Raw genomic sequence first — 22,400 nt, 5'->3', positions numbered from 1 at the left:
TAGGCAGATCATATGCAAAGTCACCATTACTGGAGTGGCATAAACGAGGCTGAGGAGGGGATGGCAATGAGGAGGTGTTGGGGACTTCAATAATGAAATAACACGACGGCAAGAATAGCTTCAAAGCAGAGATAACAGCTGGGGGTTGAGGGTGGGTTTGCAGTAGTCCATGAGGGAGCCTGGTGATAAAATAAATGTGTGGCTCCAGATAATAAGAGGTGGATAAATTTTAGATATGTACAAGAAGCAGCAAAAACACTTGGAGGAAAGGGGACCAGTTAGGATTATATGTTGTTTAGAGCCTGTAATCTTTAAAGTTGAGCTTCATCATAGTAAATTTGTTTGGTCACAGTTTGTTAATTGTTAAAATTCACGTGTTTATTCGCCACATTATTATGAGTCTATTGGGAGAATTAAAATATGACTTCAAGCAAAATAAAGTTTTTTATTACAGAAACTTCTGATACAGAAACTCTGTATCAGAGCACACAGATACTCTAGTAAACAACTACAAGAAATGGGAAGGTTAAGCGGTTTATACGTTTAATTATTAACCCATTAACATGACTGATTTCAAAGTAAGACTATCTGACATTTTTGGATCAATGTATTAGGAATTTCTGAGTCAGCAGGAAAACAACACTGGACTCGGGTAAGGAATCCAGATGTTCCTGTTCTGTCACTGACAGGTTGGGATGAAGTGAGTAAATCACCTGTCAGTCTAACCAGGTTCCGCTCACCTCAACTCTGGTTGCTTCTCCTAAAAGCCTAATTCTGGAAAGGACCTGAACCAGTCGAGCTCCCCAGGGGCTGGGTCTCTTGGAGCTCTATGATGAGGAAGACAAGTCCAGAGGGCTGGTGTGCTTGTTTAAGGCCAACAGGGCAGCTACACCCAGAGCTTAGGCATTCAGACAACGCCCATCCTCCCACCGCCTCCATCAGTACTTCTAACCATACCAGCAAGCAGCCTCATCTTCATCTGGGAGTGATTTTACATTAAGTTCATTCATGAAAAGAATTATTGCAAAAATGCTAACTCTACATAGGTAAACTTTTAATCATCAGAAATTACCATATTCTTTAATTTCAAAATATGCGGTTCCAGTTGTTGAAAAGTCTTCTTTATATTTAGCTCGAATGGTCCACACACCGTATCTATGGAAGCAAAATATTTAAAATTATGGAAGTCATGAAATGTGCCTGTTACGTTGAGCGGCTAGTGATACAAAAGTGACCAATAGAGACAAGACCCCTGTCCTCAAGAAGTTTATAGTCTAGTGGGGAGTAAAGGCAAGTAAATTAATAAAGAATTACTTACAAAATTGAGACAAGTGCCATGAAGAAAATAAGACAGTAAAATGAGGAGAGAGAAAAGAAAAAGGAAGAGAGGGACTGCATTCGATGTTGCATCCAAGGTAGCCTCTTAGAAAAGAGTGCATTTAACCCACGTCCTAAAGGATGAGAGGAAGCCAGCTTTGTGAAGAGTAAGACAAAGCACATTTTAAGCAGAGGGGATGACCTGTGAAAAGGTACTGGGGTAGGAAAGCAATGGTCGCAGGAGGCTATCATGGCTGATGCATACTCTGGCATGATCTACCACTTGGCATAAGATGGAGGTGGAGAAATGATAAGAGTTATACAATAATTAGCTCAATTCTTCGCTATTATGGAATATTTTCAAGGAGGTACACAATTTTAAAATTACCCAAATTACGTAAATCCCCCAATTTCATCCAAATTTCTAGAAGATCTTCAGTACAGTTAATTAACTGTGAACTCCCTTCTAGAGGGCAGAGCAAAAACGACCATAAGAAGATTTTAAAGTGATATTGCAGTCATTTTTATACGCACTTATTCGTCCTTCTTTAAGTTTGTGGGAGACAGGGACTATGAATTTTTTATTTCTATTTTAAATTTCTCATTCCCGTTGTACTTTGCATTTCCCGGGAATGTGTTCACTAAATTTTTATTGCATTGGGTTCTGTTTAAACATGTTCTTAATCCTCTAGCATGAGACCAAATGGAGGAAATAACTTTACTAAGATCCTCCCTCTTGAAATCTGTCTTCTGGTGGTCTATGCAGTAAAGACTACAGAAGACCAATATTTCTATTGGTCATAGCAAGGCATGGGACAACACCAGCCTTTTAGACTGATAGTCTATTAGATTCCTTGAAGGGTGGAAGGTTGATGGTTTTGATAGAAAAAGGCCTGGGAACTATTTTTTTGATTCTTCCAAATTTTAATTTCTATCTGTAAGGTGAGAAGTATTGTGAGTGGTTTGTTTGTTTTGCCAGAACCCGAGCCTAGCTTTTCATTAGACCTGAAAAGACTTTGTACATCTTCATTTCTCTCACACTTACTTTTTGTTAACACTAGGTGGCTCCATTTGACTGGTTATCTACCTCACGACCAAAAGGTCCAGATGTCTGTTCTACAGAAAACTTTATTAAAAACACAACAAAAAACTTTAAAATACTTAGGATTAGATGGAATCTTGAAGTCAGGAAAAGAAATAATTCCAGTATAATCATTTTCTTCTACCATGTCAACTTCTGATCCTTCGGGATCCTTTGAATAAAAACAGACAATTTCCAAGCATATAAATCACGTTTTAAAAATTAACTGACTACGTTGTCTTTGATTGATAGAAATATTTACTAACAAATATCCATGTCTTCAAATTAAATATGAAGGGGGAAAACCATTTAAATGTTGTGAAAGACAAATACGGCTCATTTAAGGCATTTCCTCCTTTTTTGACTTTTTTCCATCTCCTGCCTCACTTAAAAAAAAAAAACAAACAAAAAAAGTAAATCAGTGTCCAGGGTATCCTCGTCTCAATTATCTAGAAGAGATTCAACTTTCTATTGTATGGCTAAAAAAAGACCTATGACAAAAACTGATGTTATAATGAATCAAATAATATCTCATACACTTATCTATAAAGTGGAATCTAAATTTTGTATGTGTTCATTTGGAACTTTCCAAAGCAAATATGCTGTAAAATTCATTTATTAGCTAGAAATTTGAAAGTTTACAGGCTATATCAATAATTATCAACCACAATCTTGGAACACACTGCTGCTGCTGCTGCTGCTAAGTCGCTTCAGTAGTGTCCGACTCTGTGCGACCCCATAGACAGCAGCCCAACAGGCTCCCCCGTCCCTGGGATTCTCCAGGCAAGAACACTGGAGTGGGTTGCCATTTCCTTCTCCAATGCATGAAAGTGAAAAGTGAAAGTGAAGTCACTCAGCCGTGTCCGACTCTAGCGACCCCATGGACTGCAGCCTACCAGGCTCCTCCGTCCACAGGACTTTCCAGGCAAAAGTACTGGAGTGGGGTGCCATTGCCTTCTCCTTGGAACACACTAATGCTTCTCAAATAATTCATTATAAAATACTCAGATGTGAAAGTTTATGAAAGTTCCATAATTTTTGTAAGTTATAAAGGATTCACGGTTATTCCTGTACAGCCCTCTTTTTCACTCGTGTTCTGGTAAGATTTTTGGTTTTTTGGTTCCTTGAGTAGGAGAAAAAGGGGCTGCAACCTGCAGTGGGGACCTACTGTTAATAGGTGAGCAGTTATCTCCTCCCAAAAATGTGTAGGGTTTTGACGTGAACTGGGAAGACCATGGGAATTTATTGCACACAGCTGTTATGTACATCATGGCTCATGAAAGGCTGATACTTGCTGATCTTTATCTCATGGGGTTAGCACTATTTTCCATGTGCTAGTGTCTGTTACTTACTAAACTCTAAACTCCTCAAGCGTAAGTGCCACAGGCTGTAATTCTTTACCTTGTATTGTGCAAATCAAAAATATCATACTTAATAGACATTCAACTAATTCTTAGTTGAATCGATGGATTAATTCACTAAGTTGAATTCTTAGTGATTGAGGGGTGGTCTTTAAGAAATGTATCATGAAGGATATATTTAGTTCAAAACCATAACTTTCTGAGATTTTCATTTTCATGGTATTTTTACATATTGTAAAGGAATAACCCTACAACGTGATACACATAGAAGGTGTTCAACAGCCATTTCTGAACATTGAATAAGCCAGTATGGTGTCAGGACAGGGTTATGGAGCAAAGTGTCTTGTCCTGATGAAAATTTAAATAATTTAAAATTTTTTATATAAAATTATTATTTAAATAAACATACTTACTATGAAAGTTAAGACCGTTTCTCTTTTGGCTGGCTTCAGGTCATCATTCAGTGAATAAACTCTAACCTTTACTGTAAGAATAATTGATATCATCAATAACTTTGTGAAGCGACAGTATTTTGATATTTGCAATAATCATCCTTAAAAGAGATAAGCCTCATCTTAAAGATTCAATACATAATCATATATGGAAATTCGTATTTAAAAGAAAGAAAAAGTTAGCTTGTAGACAAATACATCACTAAAAATTTTTTCTTTTATTGAGAATCCTTTTCAGTTCAGTTCAGTTCGGTCACTCAGTCATGTTCGACTCTTTTCAACCCTGTGGACTGCAGCACACCAAGCTTCCCTGTCCATCACCAACTCTTGGAATTTGCTCAAACTCATGTCCATCGAGTCGGTGATGCCATCCAACCACCTCATCCTCTGTTGTCCCCTTCTCCTCCTGCCCTCAATCTTTCCCAGCACATCACTAAAATTTTTTTCTTTTAAAGAGAATCCTTTTGCATTCCTTTAAAGAGCTACTTCTATTTAAAGTATTTTTTTTAAGATATTAAAGATATAAAGCATTTTTTAAAGATTTTTAAATTCTTCTTTAAAGAATTTAAAGAACAGTTCACTTTATTAAAATTTATTTGCATATATCTTTGGGGGAACAAATATATAGTACAAAATTAGTTATATCTGTAATCAGGCCAGTATTTATAAAAAATTTCATAGTAGCAAAATAGTGATGTCTACCCTATGGTTGTATTGAGCTTAGTCACTCAGTCATGTCTGACTCCTGTGACCCCATGGACTGTAGCCCATCAGGCTCCTCTGTCCACGAGGATTCTCCAGGCAAGAATACTGGAGCGGGTTGCCATGCACTCCTCCAGGGGATCTTTCCACCCAACCTGGGATCGAACCCAGGTCTCCTGCACTGCAGTCCGATTCTTTACTATCTGAGCCACCAGGGGAGCCCAAGAATACTGGAGTGGTTATACTGGGAGTATAATAAATCATCTCAGAATTGAAGATTTTAATGAAAAATTAGGTGGTTTGTTTCAGACTATACACTCTTACAACAAGGCCCCAAATTGTCTCTTACTGTTGCTAAGGATAGTTTTGAATTGTACAGTTTTGTTACATTTATTGAGCCAGATCCTACAATTATTCCTTCGTTGTTAAAAGAATAATGGCAGGGAGCTCAGTAACAATTAGTTCCCTTCCACTTCTTCCTGTCAGATCCCCACCTTTTAAACGAATACGTCTGCTTAGCTTTTAACTCTTAGCTGCTTGAACACGCTGGTTTAATTCCTTCCAATGACATGTTATAATTTCTCTAGGGTTTTTCTGATGCTCAAATCATTTCATGGCCAAAACTTTAACCACAAACGGTTAAACGTTTGTGGACGGACGTCATAAACCTTTAAAGGGTCAGTATTATGCAAAGCTCTACCTAAGAAGCCACATATTAAGCTCTCTAAAATTGATTTCACTAAGACCATAAGATCAAAATGAAATGCTCAGTAGATCCCTCTGCGCTGCTGTTCCCTCACGCCTGTCTCTCAGCTCGAGTCCCCTCTCCTGCCTTATGAACATACCTGGTCCAGCCCTGAGCATCACTGAGCTGCTGCCAGAGGCAGTGTGCCGCAAAAGTTAAGAGTTTGGGCCCTAAAATCCAAAACTTTGGTTTCATTTCTATCTCTGTCACTTTTCAACGTGACCCAGAACAGGATGCTTAATCCCTCTTACCCTTCGGCCCCACATCTGTAACACAGGACTGCTAGTATCTGCTTCATGGCACGCGAGACTAAATGAGACAAAGCTTTGCATAACCCAGCGCATAACAACGAACCATGAATGCTTATTATTTTTATTTTATTTTTATTATTTCTATAGCTACTACTTGTCCACTTCCTAACTCAGTTTGTGCTAGGTTAGAAAATTAATCTTGTCTTCATAGCGATGGTATACCAAAGGCAAGTTCAATAAATGCTTTTTGTACCAAAGGTATAGCTTATAGACGTTTAAAATATATATTGAATGCCTTCTACGTGCAGACACTATGCTAGGCACCGAGATATGATGGTGGCAAATCAGACGTGGAATTCCTCTAAAGGAGTGGAGTAGAGAGGCAAACACAAGATCCCACAACTGTAAACTTCTAGGGGTGGGAAATGCTGCCAAGGACACTGCCCGGCTTTCTGAGGCCAACAGAGGGAGCTTTGATGCAGAGAAGGCTGCCCTCTGTGTGATGGCACGGAAGAGGTGAGTGGAAGTTCAGAGGGCGAGGAAGGCGATGAATGTTCCGGGGAGAGGCTCACAGGCCTTACTACGGATGGGAAAATGGTGCAAGAAAGCAACTGTACAGACGTCAGATTGGCTGCTGTCCACAGACGAGAGCCGGCACGGTGGGTGATGAGGCAGGAGGGGCGGGCAGGACACAGGCTGTGTGAAACTGGAAGCATTTTGGTCAATATTCTAAAATCCTTCATCCTGTAAAGCCTTGAAGATCTAAGCCTCTATCCTAAAGATACTTATATGAAAAATCCCTCCAGGATCTTCAGATTAAAATGTGAGGACTGGGACATTAGAGCTATAAATAGCAAGATGTAATTAATTTCTAAAAGAATTACTTTTCAGTAATTCTTTTTTCTTCTGTGTTAATAAGGCTTTGTGCTATTCCATAGATTAAATGATAATGGAAAATACTTTCCTGATGCTTACTCTGGGGTAGGCAGTGTTTGAAGTGCTTTATACATATGAATTCACCAAACTCTCACAACTCTGAGAGGTAAGTTCTATTACTATCTCCACTATACAGATGAGGAAAACGGGACTCAGAAAGATTAACTCACACAAGGTCATGGAGCTAATAAGAGCCCCAACTGTGATTTGAACCCAGACAATTTGGCTCCTGAGTCTGCTGTTCACAACTATATTTCACTACCTCTCATTAATGAGTCAAAATTTAGAGGGAGGTGCTCTGGTTTTCTGTATGATCTATTCTAAGATAGAATAGGTCTTAGATCTTAGAGATCTCTCATCTCTATTCTAAGATGCTGCTGCTGCTAAGTCGCTTCAGTCGTGTCCGACTCTGCAACCCCATAGACTGCAGCCCACCAGGCTCCCCCGTCCCTGGGATTCTCCAGGCAAGAACACTGGAGTGGGTTGTCATTTCCTTCTCCATTCTAAGATGAAGACACTACATATTTTTATGGTAAAGTTCTGATAAAGAAATAATAAATGGGGCTGTTCTTAAGGGAAAACTTGAGAGCTAACAGAAGTCCCAGGGTCTGGGTATCAGGCTGCTTGATGGACAAAGATGAGGACCCTAGGGACTTGCCTGGAGGGCAGTGGTTAAGACTGCATGCTTCCATTGCGAGGGGCACAGGTTCAATCCCTGGTCAGGGAACTAATGTCCTGCATGCCACGGGGCACAGCCAAAAATTAAACAAGAAAAAGAAAGATGAGAACCCTAAATGGTAAGTAGTGTCAACAAGACCCAATTAAAGAAGCATCCTCTAATATGGGAACAGGGCAAGGATGAGGGTATATTTGTTTCAAGGTATGATGTTTAAAAAGGGCTCAAACTTTATGGGCAGAGACTATCTCAATGAACACCAAGTCATCTTCTTGGAGTCAATAGGATGCTATTCTGGCAACGATATTATGTCCAAGCTGGAAGCGATACCCCAACCTTTCTAGGCCTTTTCTTTCTGAGCTGGTCATGACAGGAGATCCTGCTGAAAAGGCAATGGTGCAGGCCCATTCCACTCCATTCTGTCATCAGCATCAGTCAACATGTAGCAAGCATGTGCTACCTGAAAGGTTTTCAACAAAACTGGCTGGTCTGGCCTCTCGTCCTCTTTCCTTCACCAATAATGCCATTATTGAAACTCCGGAACCTCCCCCTTCCATGTACTCTTATAATTCCATCCTGATTTGCTCAAAAGTTAATTTTGGCAACAGGGAGTGATGGAGGAATTGAAGATTTTGCAGATACGTGAACATATGTGGGCAGCATTCACACTTTTCTGTGTTTTGTTTTTCGTTCACTGGGAGTAAATCCAGCCACTCACCAATCAGAGGTTTGATGGGCTACCCTGTCCTTTCCCCCTCTAACAGATAAACCACTAATACAAACCCGTGTTCTAATAGGAACTTTCTTTAGGTAGATCTCCTTAGAAAATTAATATCCATTTATTTATGTGACTTCACTTACTTTTTGCTGAATCATCTGATACCCTAGGGTTTGATTTGTTTTCTGAATTTGAGAATTAGCTGCAAAGTAATAGAATGTTTTTATGATCACTACTTTATAACAAATTATTTTCACATTGCCAAAATTATATTTGCAGTTACCTCTTATAGCTTGTTTAATAATAAAACCTAACACTACATCTCATAATTCTTAAATAGCTTTTTTCCTACGTGGGAACAACTGACAGGGTAGATAATGTACTTGTTGACTTTTGTGATTTCCATATGAATCTGAGATTTATATTTAAAATTTAAAAACTAAATTCCATATAATTATTTAACAATTTCCATATGAATTTAAAATTAAAATTATATTTATAAGTAGAAATCACTGGGGATTGAGACTCTTTTGATCAAGTTGGAAGCCTGTCTCCACTTAAACTCAAGCGTTAAAGCTCACAGTGATACTGGCCTGTCATCTTATTTTGTGGTGTCCCTGTCTGCTTTTGTCATCTCAGTGCTGGTGGCCTCATAGAATGAGCTTGGCAGTGTTCATGCTGCTCTATTTAGATAGATAACCAGTGAGGACCTATCGCATGGCCCAGGGACCTCTGCTCAACAGTCTGTAATAACCTAAAAGTGAAACTAATGTGATACATGTATATGTACAGATGAATCACTTTGCTATACACCTGAAGCTAACACAGCTTTGTAAACCAGTTTGACTCCAATGCAAAACAAACATTAAAAATAAATGATTCTTCCCCACATCCAGAGTTCAGTTTAAACAAATGCCGTCATCCATTATCCAGTTGCTCCAGCTTGAAGGATAAAGCTCTACAGTACGGTGTCAGTGCCCGTCCCACTGCTCCCCAGAGAAAGAGGCGTCTCACACTCTACCTGACTGGTGTGGGGTGTACACAGGTTTGTCTGTGTGAATGAAGAGGAATCCATTGTCGTAGGTTACTGGCATTTTTTTTGCTTTTGAAAAATGCTTTGATGTAACTTCCAGATACACATGTGAAACGGAGCTTTGTCTTTCAGACAACTGTTTGGGTTGTATCTGTAAAAGAAAATGTTGATGGCAAAGAGTATAATAATTCCAAAGTTACAAAACATGTTATTTAAAAAGTAGTATAGGAGCCAAAGTAGTAAATAAATTTTGCTCCAAGCCCTTCAGTATCAAACATCATAATCAACATTCAGCTTTAAGTAATTAAAAATTTTTGGTTCTATGCTTCCCAAATTTTATACACATTTTTAAAACTACTACTATGAAAGTGTTAGCTGCTCAGTCGTGTCTGACTCTTTGTGACCCCACGGACTGTAGCCCACCAGGCTCCTCTGTCCATGGGATTCTCCAGGCAAGAATAGACCCAGGGATCAAAGCTGGGTCTCCTGCATTGTGGGCAGATCCTTTACCATCTGAACCACAGCTCTCCTAACAAGCTTTAACCTCTTCATTTTGCTGGGTTAGTCCGTGTTCTCCATTCCCTCTCTTCAACATCCTGACTGGTGTTCAGGACACTGTATTATATTTACATCCTCTGTTCCCACGGTTGAGCAGTACACTTTCCAGTTTGAGATAAAAGCTAATTAATACAACCAACCATGGTGAATTAGATATATGAGAGTACTATAAACGTTTGGAAAAGCAGTAAGAATCTATAAAGATTCTGCACTCAGATTGCTTTGCAAGTACCTAAGTTTTTTCTCTACTTCAAGGAAATAGAAACTGCAGAACAGATGATTCGTTAAAGGTGTGACCCGTTATGAATAAGGCTGGCTGCTGCAAGTGGACCCAAGGAAAGACCTTGGCACAACATCAAACGATTAGCAAATAAAGATATATTGTAATGTTGAGATAAATTTAAATGCTTAAGATATGCATCAGTTTTTATGATTTCCCCACCCTAATTTATTTTCCAAATTAGCCATTTAAGTTAGCACTGATCAATAGCGTTTTCTGTGGTGAGGGGAATGTCCTAAAACTATGCTGCTCAGTACAGGCCATCTGTAGCTATTTAAGCACTAGAAACATGGCTAGTATGAGTGATGAACTGAATTTTTTATATTAGTTACATTTGATTGATTTAAATTTAAAGATAACAGCCACATGTTTGTGGCTAATGGCAGCAGATAAAAGTGCCTTCTTTGGGGAAATGAATTTTATTTCCTCATAAACCTAATAAGTGGACCTGTTTGCTAAAAGGTTAGAGCACTTATCATCAAGGACATGAAGCAAAGAATTCCTACGTTTGGTTAGAATTTATTTAGATCAGTGTTTCTGAAATTTGAGTAATATATAGAACTCTTTTAAAGGATAAAATATTCTGGAGGACTCTCAAGTGTTGACTTTTTGTTATTTATAAAAATAAAGAAATATTTTCAGTACAGTGTTAAATATGTACAGACCTAAAAGCATAATATTCTTGTGCTTATCACTTTTGTATAATTATAAAATCTAAACATTTATAAAATAAACTCAAAATGGTAAATATCAACGTAATTCTAACTTTCAGCTCTTTATAAAATTTCAGTTTAATCTCTTTTTAAAGAACTCACGTTAAAGAAACACTGGTCTAATAAGCCTCAGAGGCCCTTCCAAGTCTAGAAGTCTTTGATTTTTTGGTTCTTTATTTTTGAATTTATATCAGAATTTAAAACAATATTTTTCACTTGGATAAAGAAACAGTAAATATGAAAGTTATTTTTAGTTATCAGAGTTCTTAATAAGAAATGAATTACGAGCAATTCTCTAACCAAACTATACAACAATATCTTAATCCCTCAGTTGTGTCCAACTCTTTCTGACCCCATGGATTGTAGCCCGCCAGGCTCTTCTGTCCATGAAATTCTCCAGGCAAGAATACCTGAGTGGGTTACCATTCCCTTCTCCAGGGGATCTTCCCGATCCAGGGATCGAAATTCAGTCTCCTGCACTGCAGGCAGATTCTTTTACCGTCTGAGCCGCCAGGGAAGCCCAATAGAAGGAAAATTTATTTGATACAGGTTGTTCTTTCTATTAACTATGGTTATACATAAGAGCTATTCACTTTAGTAATCAATAATTCATTAGTTTTAGAAGTTTTGATTGTAGGATATTGGAGTTTAAACAAATAGCATCCAGGGATTTTTGTAGGCAATGCATGACAGATCAATATGCGTGTTCATATCGGTCTGTTTCTTTGCATTAGTAATTTTCACAGTAAACGAGTACTTTCCATTCATTTCCAAATCTGTTCACATTGGTGTTAGTCTCTCAGTCGTGTCCGACTCCTTGCAACCGCACAGACTGTAGCCCCTTGGCTCCTCTGTCCAGGAGAATACTGGAGTGAGTTGCCATCTCCTTCTCCATATGCTCACATTAGGACTTTATTTTCCAATAAGAATGTTAAAGTTTTCATACACTACTTAAAAAGCAGATACAACTCTCCTATTTAGAATTTTCTTTTCCACGCATATCATCATTAGTGACTGACATCATCTAGGAATCACACAGCGGTAGTTTGGTATAAATGACGAAATCTCTGTTATCAATATTCAAACTGGATACACATTTTATTGAGAATATTCTGTATGTATAAAGAAACTGAAGGATAAATACATACTGTTAAGGTAGCCGAATTTTGGAATTTATTTTCTGCAGATAAAGTAACATGGCCTGAAGAGTAAGTAACTTTTTTGTCGGGAAAGCTTTTGATTGAGACTGTTGCATCAAATTCTTCAGTGTATCCATAAGCTTGAATTACAACATTTTCATATGCTCCAACATGGAATACTTTTGGTGCTGAAATGACATACCTGTTGAAATAAGAAAGAGAAGGATAAGTATTTTTATATGACATTTTTGTTATATTTCTGACTTTTTATCTCACTTGATAGATTAGATTACAATGGGCACTTTTTCTCAACTTGCAATGATATTTTAAATTAACATTTATTTGCTATCTACAATCATTTCAGCACAGTTTCCAAGAAAAAAATAGCTTGGAATTAAGACTTTAGAAATAGAGCTGGTGACTTTGTTAACCTCTAGAAAGGTAGTGATAACACCTTCCCTGAGCGTCTATAGCAAAGGAAAACTTTTAATGATAAATAGGTTCAATATTTTTGCCCGACGCAGAAAAAAGCAACATAGGTACCAGAGATTGAATTCCAGCTCTGCCATCTGCTGGCTGAGTGACCATGGTAAAATCACTAACCCTCTCTGAAGAGTTAAATAATATACCTTAATTATTACCTCTTTTGTTGTTTAGCCACTAAATGGTGTCTGACTCTTTGCAGCCCCATAGACTATAGCCTGCCAGGCTCCTCTGTCCATGGTATTTCCCAGGCAAGAATACTGGGTGGGTTTTGCCATCTCCTACTTTGAGGGATCTTCCCAAACCAGGCACTGAACCCGCATCTCCTGCATTGGCAGGTGGACGCTTTACCGCTGAGCCAGCGCAGAAGCCAGTCACCTTCACCAGGGTGCCAAGGAGGAAATAGGAATATCTATCTGAAAGCATCTAGCATACTTCAGTTCAGTTCAGTCGCTCAGTCGTGCCCGACTCTTTGCGACCCCATGAATCGCAGCACACCAGGCCTCCCTGTCCATCACCAACTCCCGGAGTTCACTCAAACTCATGTCCATCGAGTTGGTGATGCCATCCAGCCATCTCATCCTCTGTCGTCCCCTTCTCCTCCTGCCCCAAATCCCTCCCAGCATCAGAGTCTTTTCCAATGAGTCAACTCTTCGCATGAGGTGGCCAAAGTACTGGAGTTTCAGCTTCAGCATCATTCCCTCCAAAGAACACCCAGGACTGGTTGGATCTCCTTGCAGTCCAAGGGACTCTCAAGAGTCTTATCCAACACCACAGTTCAAAAGCATCAATTCTTCAGTGCTCCGCTTTCTTCACAGTCCAACTCTCACATCCATACGTGACCACTGGGAAAACCATAGCCTTGACTAGACGGACCTTTGTTGGCAAAGTAATGTCTCTGCTTTTGAATATGCTATCTAGGTTGGTCATAACTTTCCTCCCAAGGAGGAAGCATGCTTAGTACTCAATAAATGTTTGCTGAATTGTTGAAAGGAAATACTCTTATAACTATTATGTTATTCTAGTGGGTGAATCCGAGAAGGCGATGGCACCCCACTCCAGTACTCTTGCCTGGAAAAATCCCATTAACGGAGGAGCCTGGTGGGCTGCAGTCCATGGGGTCGCTAAAAGTCGGACATGACTGAGCGACTTCACTTTCACTTCTCACTTTCATGCATTGGAGAAGGAAATGGCAACCCACTCCAGTGTTCTTGCCTGGAGAATCCCAGGGACGGGGAGCCTGGTGGGCTGCCGTCTGTGGGGTCACACAGAGTCGGACACAACTGAAGCGACTTAGCAGCAGCAGCAGCAGCAGTGGGTGGATGAAGAAATGAACAGAATAACAGTGAGCCAGGAAATGCATTTAGAAATGGAAGTAGTAATGGAGGTCCTTGCAGAACAGATGATAACAGTCATACAACATAATGATAAGAACAAAAAGTGAGAAATGAGAGGCTGTATGAGGGCTTTACGTACAACTCGTAATCTTTACAGCAGGCCAGTGACGTAGATGTCATTATTATTCCTATTTCACAAGTGACCAGAGGTTAAGTGGACCAAGGTCACACAGCTTATAAGTGGACGAGGCAGGTCTTCATGTTCAGGCCTCACTCTATTATGTGCATAACTGAGGTCAAGGTTATAAACTATGTTTGCAAACGGTGGGCTGTTCCCTCAGTTTTATATTTTATGTGATGTATCAAGAATGGACGTGAATCAATATAAGGTTTTGAAATAGAAATCTTAAAATGGGTGAATTTTCATAGTTTTATTAAAAGAAAACTTACAAATATAAACAAGGTTATTAATTGTATATTGTAAAAGTATCTAATTGGAACAGTGAGAGCTACCCATGCTATTAATAGAAAAAGAAGTGTGTTTCAACCCAAAAGGTGATTGAATAATTCAAGCAGCTCATTAGGGCTAGAGGGCACAGGCCAGTGGGCAGAATTATTGCAGATTCCTCACAACACTATGGGCTTCCCCAGTGGCTTGGCGGTAAAGAACCCGCCTGCCAATGCACGAGACGTAAGAGGCGCGGGTTTGATCTCTGAGCTGGGAAGATCCCTTGGACAAGGGCATGGCGACCCGCTCAGTGTTCTTGCCTGGAGAATCCCACAGACAGAGGAGCCTGGTGGGCTGCAGTCCGAGGGGTCAGGGAGTTGGACACGACTGAAGCAACGTAGCACACATGTGCGCACAACACTGACGTTTCAAAAGGCTTCAAAATCAGCAAGTCTCTAATAACAATGAAACTAATTTGGAAGCAAATAAACACTTTAAAAGCACCTGGTAATTCTTCTACATGACAAGTAATTTGGAACCATTTACAGAAAAATTGTAAAAGAATCTCCAGTTTTCCAACCATCTTCTCAGTTTCCCATGTATTTATGCAGGAACATCAGAAAACAAGAAATGTTCAGGTTTGATGATACTAAGATACATTTACTGAAACCTCACTCAGTTCTAGGCACTATTTTAAGCACTATGCACACACATATGTATTTATTTACGTATATACGTCACTGTGCTGTGACGACCATCCTATGAAAAAGACCTTATTATTACTCTGCTTTTACAGAGGAGGAAGCTGGTAGTTAACTTGCCCAAGATCACACAGCTATTAAATTACAGAATTAGGAACTGAACCTGAGGAACCTGTTTCCTGAACTAACACTTTCAAGTGCTAGACTAAATTGAATTTATCGAGAGTTTTTCAAGAGAAGTTTAGTCGGCAGGGGTGGGGGAAAGCTGTTTTAATTTCGGCATTGGGCTTCCCTGGTGGCTCAGTGGTAAAGAATCTGCCTGCCAATGCAGGAGACATGGGTTCGATCCAGGAAGACCCCACTTGCCAAAGAGCAGCTAAGCCTGTGTGCCAGAACTATTGAGCCTGTGCTCTCGCGCTCAGGAGCCCAGGAGCCATGACTACGGAAGGCTGAGTTCCCGAAAGCCCGTGCTCTACAGCAAGAGGAGCCACGGCAAGGAGAAGCCTGAGCACCATAACTAGAGAGTGGCCCTTGCTTGCCACACCTGGAGAAAAGCCACGAGGCAACACAGACACAGCACAACCGAAGTAAATAAATAAGTAACAGTGAACTGTGGGACATTCTGAAAGACATGGCAAATGGATGGAGAAACAGTGGAAACAGTGTCAGACTTTATTTTTGGGGGCTCCAAAATCACTGCCGACGGTGACTGCAGCCATGAAATTAAAAGACACTTGCTCCTTGGGAGGAGAGTTATGACCAACCTAGACAGCATATTAAAAAGCAGAGACGTTATTTTGCAAACAAAGGTCCATCTAGTCAAGGCTATGGTTTTTCCAGTAGTCAGGTATGGATATGAGAGTTGGACTATAAAGAAAGCTGAGCGCCAAAGAATTGATGGTTTTGAACTGTGGTGTTGGAGAAGACTCTTGAGAGTCCTTTGGACTGCAAGGAGATCAAACCAGTCCATCCTAAAGGAAATCAGTCCTGAATATTCATTGGAAGGAACGATGCTAAAGCTGAAACTCCAATACTTTGGCCACCTGATGTGCAGAACTGACTCATTTGAAAAGACCCTGATGCTGGGAAAGATTGAAGACAGGAAGAGAAGAGGACGACAGAGGATGAGATGGTTGGATGGCATCACTGACTCAATGGACATGAGTTTGAGTAAATTCCGGGAGGTGATGGACAGGGAGGCCTAGCATGCTGCAGTCCATGGGGTCCCAAAGAGTTGGACATGACTGAGCAACTGAACTGAACTGAAATAAAAGTTATTTTTCAAATTGTTGTTATTATAAGTTTTCAGAGAAAGCAATGGCACCCCACTCCAGTACTCTTGCCTGGAAAATCCCATGGATGGAGGAGCCTGGTAGGCTGCAGTCCATGGGGTTGCTAAGAGTCAGACACGACTAGGTGAATTCACTTTCACTTTCATGCATCGGAGAAGGAAATGGCAACCCACTCCAGTGTTCTTGCCTGGAGAATCCCAGGGACGGGGGAGCCTGGTGGGCTGCCGTCTATGGGGTCACACAGAGTCAGGCACGACTGAAGCGACTTAGCAGCAGCAGCATTAGAAGTTTTATATTTTTCAGTTTACTATTGTTTTCATTCTGATTGTCTGTGTGGTAGTAGTGGTGAATTAGAGAATAATGCATGTTTGCTGTTGTTCTTGTTCAGTCACCCGGTCGTGTCAGACTCTGTGGCCCCGTGGACTGCAGTACGCCAGGCCTCCCCGTCCTTCACCATTTCCTGGAGTTTGCCCAAGTTCATGTTCATTGCGTCGGTGATGCCGTCCAGCCATCTCAGCCTCTGATGCCCTCTTTTCCTTCTGCCCTCAATCTTTCCCAGCATCAGGGACTTTTCCAGTGAGTCGTCCGTTCACATCAGATAACCAACATACTCTAGCTTCAGCTTCAGCATCAGTCCTTCCAGGGAATATTCAGGGTTGATCTCCCTTAAGATTGACTGGTTTGACCTCCTTACTGTCCAAGGAACTTTCAGCTAATTCATGTAATTCATGTTCACAAGTCCCTAAAAGATAGCTCTGCAACCATCTACTCATATGTATTTTGATCCTTACTGATGTAATGCCAACACAATCTATCATATAAAGTATTTTGCATTTTTCTTATTTTCTTTCAATAGTTGTAGAGAACATGGCCACTGAACTTGCAAAGAGGCACAAATGATAGCTTGGCCTCTATCTGGAATGTTCTTTCCCCAAATGTTTGCCTGATTTGCTGTGTTACTTCCTGCAAGCTCTGCTCGAGTGTCGCCTCTGTAGAGAATGTTCCCTGTCTACACTTTCGTATGGTGCCCAATCATTTTTTTATCCTCTTATTGTCCTTTTTATTTTTTTCTTCCTGGTACCAATAGCCACCTGACCTTATTCATTCATTCACTGGTTTGTTCATTGAGTCATTTTCCCCTCCTTCTTGAATGCAAGCTCTATACCATCTACTGTTGGGTTGGCCAAAAAGTTCATTTGGCTTTCCCCCAAGAAGCCAAACGAAATTTTCGGCCAACCCGATACATCCTCAGTGCCAAGTTCTCGACAAGTTTTAGCTGAATCAGTCAATTAAATTTACTGACTCCCATGTTCTGTATAGTATACTGTTACTTTTTCAGAGAAACAGAATGTGCTTATTAAGGGTCAGTACAGTGTAGTTGAAAATTCAGTATCATGAGACCTAGGTTCTAGTCCTAGTTCCACCACGAATCTGCAGCCATTTAATCCAATCTCTCTGAACTTCAGTTGGCTGTCTTTTAAGATGGAATAACAGAATCTAGGAAATGGGGTGGCCATGTGAGATTAGGGGTGGGAGAGTGCTAAAGTTCATGACATCTCAGGTATACATTGATATTTATTGTGTATTTTACGTGTGTACATTTATGACAAAATGGAAAAAATCTGAAGTAATAAAGAGGAGTCCTTAATACAGATTCTACTTCTGTTTGTTTTAGTGGTGTGACCTTTGGCAAATTACTGCCTCTGTCTGGATTTATACTTACATTTGATACAGGTTTGATTAGATACTCTCCAGTTCCTTTTCAATACTAAGATGTTATTTCTAGATATGAGATCAATATTTTAAGACCTAGTTTTAAATACAATTGTTTCAATAATAATTTTCAACAAACTATCGTGTGTAATTTGTGAAGCATGCGCTCATAAATTTAGAAGTAATTACATCAATAGATTTCAAACCATAGTATTAGAATTGACCCCCAAGTAACACTTGCTTTTCTATGTAGAGTACACAGAAAACACAGGAAAATTCTACACCAAATAGAAATAAGCAGTGAATGCAAGAAAGTTTGCAATCTTGAATTTAGTTGTGCTTTTTTAAAAGAAGAATTTGATCAGTCACGCATGTAAAGTTTTATAAATAACAATCCCCTAATGGACATATCGGAGAAGGCAATGGCACACCACTCCAGTACGCTTGCCTGGAAAATCCCATGGACGGAGGAGCCTGGAAGGCTGCAGTCCATGGGGTCGCTGAGGGTCAGACACGACTGAGCGACTTCACTTTCACTTTTCACTTTCATGCATTGGAGAAGGAAACTCACTCCAGGGTTCTTGCCTGGAGAATCCCAGGGACGGTGGAGCCTGGTGGGCTGCCGTCTATGGGGTTGCACAGAGTCGGACACGAGTGAAGTGACTTAGCAGCAGCAGCAGCAATGGACATATACACACTGCTATATTTAAAATGGTTAACCAATAAACTCCTGCGTGGAATTCTGCTCAAAGTTATGTGGCAGTCAGGATGAGAAGGGTGTTTGGGGGAGAATGGATACATGTATATATATGGCCGAGTGCCTTCACTGTTCATCTGAAATGAGCCCAATATTGCTAATAGGCGATACCCCTATACAAAATTTAAAGTTAAAAAAACACACACACACACAAAACCAACCTGTAAAACTGTCCCATTGTTAGCCACACATCAAATCAAAATGCTGCATGATTTTCTTATTCAGAGCTGAGACTACTGGTGTTCCCAGAAGTAGAAAGTAATGTACAAATTCACACAGTCTGTTGTATTTGATTTTTCACTCATAGCCTTGATAAGATGCACTGAAAAATGAAGGTAGCTTCTTTTACTTACGTTTGTTCCTGGCCCCAACTTTTCCCCAGGAAGATTAAAAAACAAAGTATGCTCCACAGGCCCATGCTGGAGGCAGTGGTAAACCATCGATATGATCTTCCTGAAGTTACTCTCCTTTTTAAAGAAACCGAGATTAAAGAACTTGGGTAAGTTGGTTTACTGGTTAATTATTAATGTCAAGAAGAGGGACTTCTGAGCAGGAAAAGTAAAATTGGAATGGAAACACTCTTTAATGCCCAGGTATAAAAGTAGAAGATTTTTATGGGAAGATATTTTATACAGATTTACACCTAGAGAATTTATTTTGATTAATACAAATAAAGGAGTCTAACATAAAAGTTTGGCACTGCAATGAATGCCTCAAAGTTAAAAATCAGTAAGTTGACTGTCTTTTGTCTCTTGACCAGGCAATTGCTCTGAAAGTTTTATCATGAGAGCATGCCTCTGGAGACGTTCTGATGGAGACCCACCGGGATTCAGTTTCACATGAAGGTGATTTTAGAATGGGCCTGGTTTAGAAGGGCTTGTGAGCTATCTTTCTAGAGAAGGCTTGAATGGTAGCATCATTGGCGTTGGAAATGGCAGAAGAAGACAGATCTGCAAAGGAATAAGTCCTTGGTCCGTTCAGTTCAGTTCAGTCAGTTCAGTTGCTCAGTCATGTCTGACTCTTTTCGAGCCCATGGACTGCAGCATGCCAGGCCTCCCTGTCCATCTGTCCCAGTCTAGAAAAGAAGCTGAATGTTAGGTGGAGAAAAGATTGTGACTGGCAATGAAAATATTCTGCTGAGGATGCTGTATCATTTTCTACAAAATATATGATGAATCAAATACTTGTTTTTAGCAGGGAATGGATATCCTCAATATCTATTAATTCAGACACCACAAATTCAAAATTTGCATTCATTCAGGCACAGAATATTTTTCTTTTCTAAAAAACAAACTTATGCTATACTTTTCAATGAGGTTTTAATCATTTTCATATAAGAGCTTAAAGAAAACAAAGCTTCCTATGATATGAGTCTTGTACTTAATTTAGAAAAAAAACTTTAAGATTTTTATGACGCTCGAAAGTGAAAGTGTTAGTTGCTCAGTCGTGACCGACTCTTCGAGACCCCATGGACTGTAGTCCACCAGGCTCCTCTGTCCATGGAATTTTCCAGGCAAGAAAACTGGAGTGGGTAGCAATTCCCTTCTCCAGGGGATCTTCCTGACCCAGGGATCAAACCGGGGTCTTCCGCATTGCAGGCCGACTCTTTACTGTCTGAGCCACCGGGAAGCCTTATGATGCTTGCTAGAAAGTTTTTATTTACTACTTTCCTTCTACTAGCACTGATGTCCAGCTTACTATGTAATAAGTACTCTATTTCAAAGTAGTGAAACAGATTTCTCTAAACAGTTTTCTATAATTCATATGCTTTATGTTCACATTGGTGACCCTTCTTTTGAATTAATAAGGTTCTATTTCACCAACACTTTGTACTGAATTCACTGGGAAAAGGTGCACAAAGGAGAATCTGATGCACAAAGTTCACTACCAGCGTCTCTGACATAGATCACTGAAATGGCAAAAACCTGCCACTAGTGTCTGACCTCGGAGAAGGAAACGGCAACCCACTCTGGTATTCTTGCCTGAAGAATCCCATGGACGGAGACGCCATGGGGTTGCAAGAGTCTGACACGACTTAGAGACTAAACCACCACCATTATCTGACCTATTTGTTTCAGAAGGAAATCTGTAAAATAATTAAACTGGGTTGCGAAAGATGGGGCAAGTTAAAACAAACAAAATACTTTTGCCATCATTTTCGGGAAAAGATCTTCAGGAGAAAGCGAGAACATTCAAATGACCATAGATATATCTGAAGTGAAGGAAATTTATTTGCTTGTATTATGGAGTCAATATTGATCAGTGATATTAGTCACTTACCATTGGCATGTTTCTCTGGTAGAAAACATTTAAAAAACAGTGGATTTCACAGGTTCTCAATAGAACTAGAATTCAACTGCTTACAGATTTCCAATTGCCTTCAACTAAAATGTTTTCATATGCCTTACAAACATGGCTCAAAGATGGATTCTTCTTTACATTTTAAAATGTTGACCTCTGGAGGAGTCCTTGGTTTTTATACAGATGTGTGGATGGTGCTCAGTCGTGTCCAACTTGTTGAGACCCTGTGACTATAGCCCGCCAGGCTTCCCTGTCCCTGGGATTTTCCTGGCAAGAATACTGGAGTGGGTTGCCATTTTCCACTTCAGGGGATCTTTCTGACCCAGGGATCAAACCCACATCTCTTGCACTGGCCGGCAGATTTTTCACCACTGCACCACCTGGGCTTCCTTTTTATGTACAGATAATCCATCTCTAAAGAGGAGAAACCAGGTCTGGCAGGAACTTTGGTGGTCTCTTGACCTTCCTGCTAATGCTACCTCAATTTGACCCTCAGATGGACCCGACATGACCTCACTTAGCTCACAAGGCCTCTCTTAGTCTGAGTCTTGCTTGATTCTCCAGCCTCTATGCACCTCTTCTTCACTGCAGCCAAGTAGCTGAATTACTTATTCTCTGAAGTCACCATGACATGAAAATGCTCCTAGCAGGGTAGTAAACAGTCAGTCAAGTACTATTACTATTATGCTTAACCTATTTATACCTTCACTTAGGTATCTCTTCCATGGCAACCCACTCCAGTACTCTTGACTGGAGAATCCCATGGACAGAGAAGCCTGGTAGGCTACAGTCCACGGGGTCGCAAAGAGTCGGACACGACTTAGTGACTTCACTTGCACTTTCAGAAACGAGGGTTAAATACGGGTCACTGCTACTGGCACTGCAGGATGCAGCTCACTCGGAATCCACATACGTGCTTGCCCGTAACACCAGTGAGGAAAGGAATCTTGGGGTATACACCACAGCTAGCTGTGGAACCTTATGGGTAAATGCCTCTCATTGGTTACTTGCCTTCCAAAATATTTAAACAAATTTGAAAAGACATTTAGCTACAAAAAGTTTATTGAAAAGAGTCTTACAGGGAAGTCCAATGTGGGAACTAGTTAGAATGGAGGTGCTCCAGGCGAGTAGAAGGCATGGCCCTGCTCTCTGCTCAGGGGCACTCCCAGACGGCCCTAGGAGGCTCCATGGGAACCCGAGGGTCCCTGGACACTTGGTTTAAAAACACCCTTCCAAGTGTTCCTGTTTCACTTGGCCCATTCCTTATTTCCCCAGTCTCTTAATAAATCCCCACAACCACCTTGAAATTAGTTTTCAGTTGATCAGGCCAAAGGAGAAACCAGCATCTCTCTCCTTGAGTCCAAGATTCACTGCTTAGCTGTGTCGTGAAATTCCTCTCTCAAGTG

At 40.3% G+C, this 22,400-nt stretch overlaps 1 protein-coding gene across 1 annotated transcript in view; it reads right to left on the bottom strand.

The window, feature by feature from the left end:
* C5 (complement component 5) overlaps positions 1–19,179 on the bottom strand; it is a 97,678-nt gene extending 78,499 nt beyond the window's left edge. The window contains exons 1-6 of the mRNA XM_010848415.1: positions 19,047–19,179; positions 11,972–12,164; positions 9,261–9,423; positions 4,173–4,243; positions 2,479–2,570; positions 1,073–1,155 (exon numbers count right to left, since the gene is read on the bottom strand). Coding sequence (XP_010846717.1) covers positions 1,073–1,155; positions 2,479–2,570; positions 4,173–4,243; positions 9,261–9,423; positions 11,972–12,164; positions 19,047–19,111 — 667 coding nt within the window. The 5' untranslated portion in view covers positions 19,112–19,179. The remainder of the gene's footprint in view (positions 1–1,072; positions 1,156–2,478; positions 2,571–4,172; positions 4,244–9,260; positions 9,424–11,971; positions 12,165–19,046) is intronic.
* Between the last annotated feature and the right edge of the window lie 3,221 nt (positions 19,180–22,400).

Source organism: Bison bison, unplaced genomic scaffold (genome assembly GCF_000754665.1).
Source record: "Bison bison bison isolate TAMUID 2011002044 unplaced genomic scaffold, Bison_UMD1.0 scf7180017864266, whole genome shotgun sequence".
NCBI lineage: Eukaryota > Metazoa > Chordata > Mammalia > Artiodactyla > Bovidae > Bison > Bison bison.
This window is presented reverse-complemented; position numbering and strand designations above follow the sequence as displayed.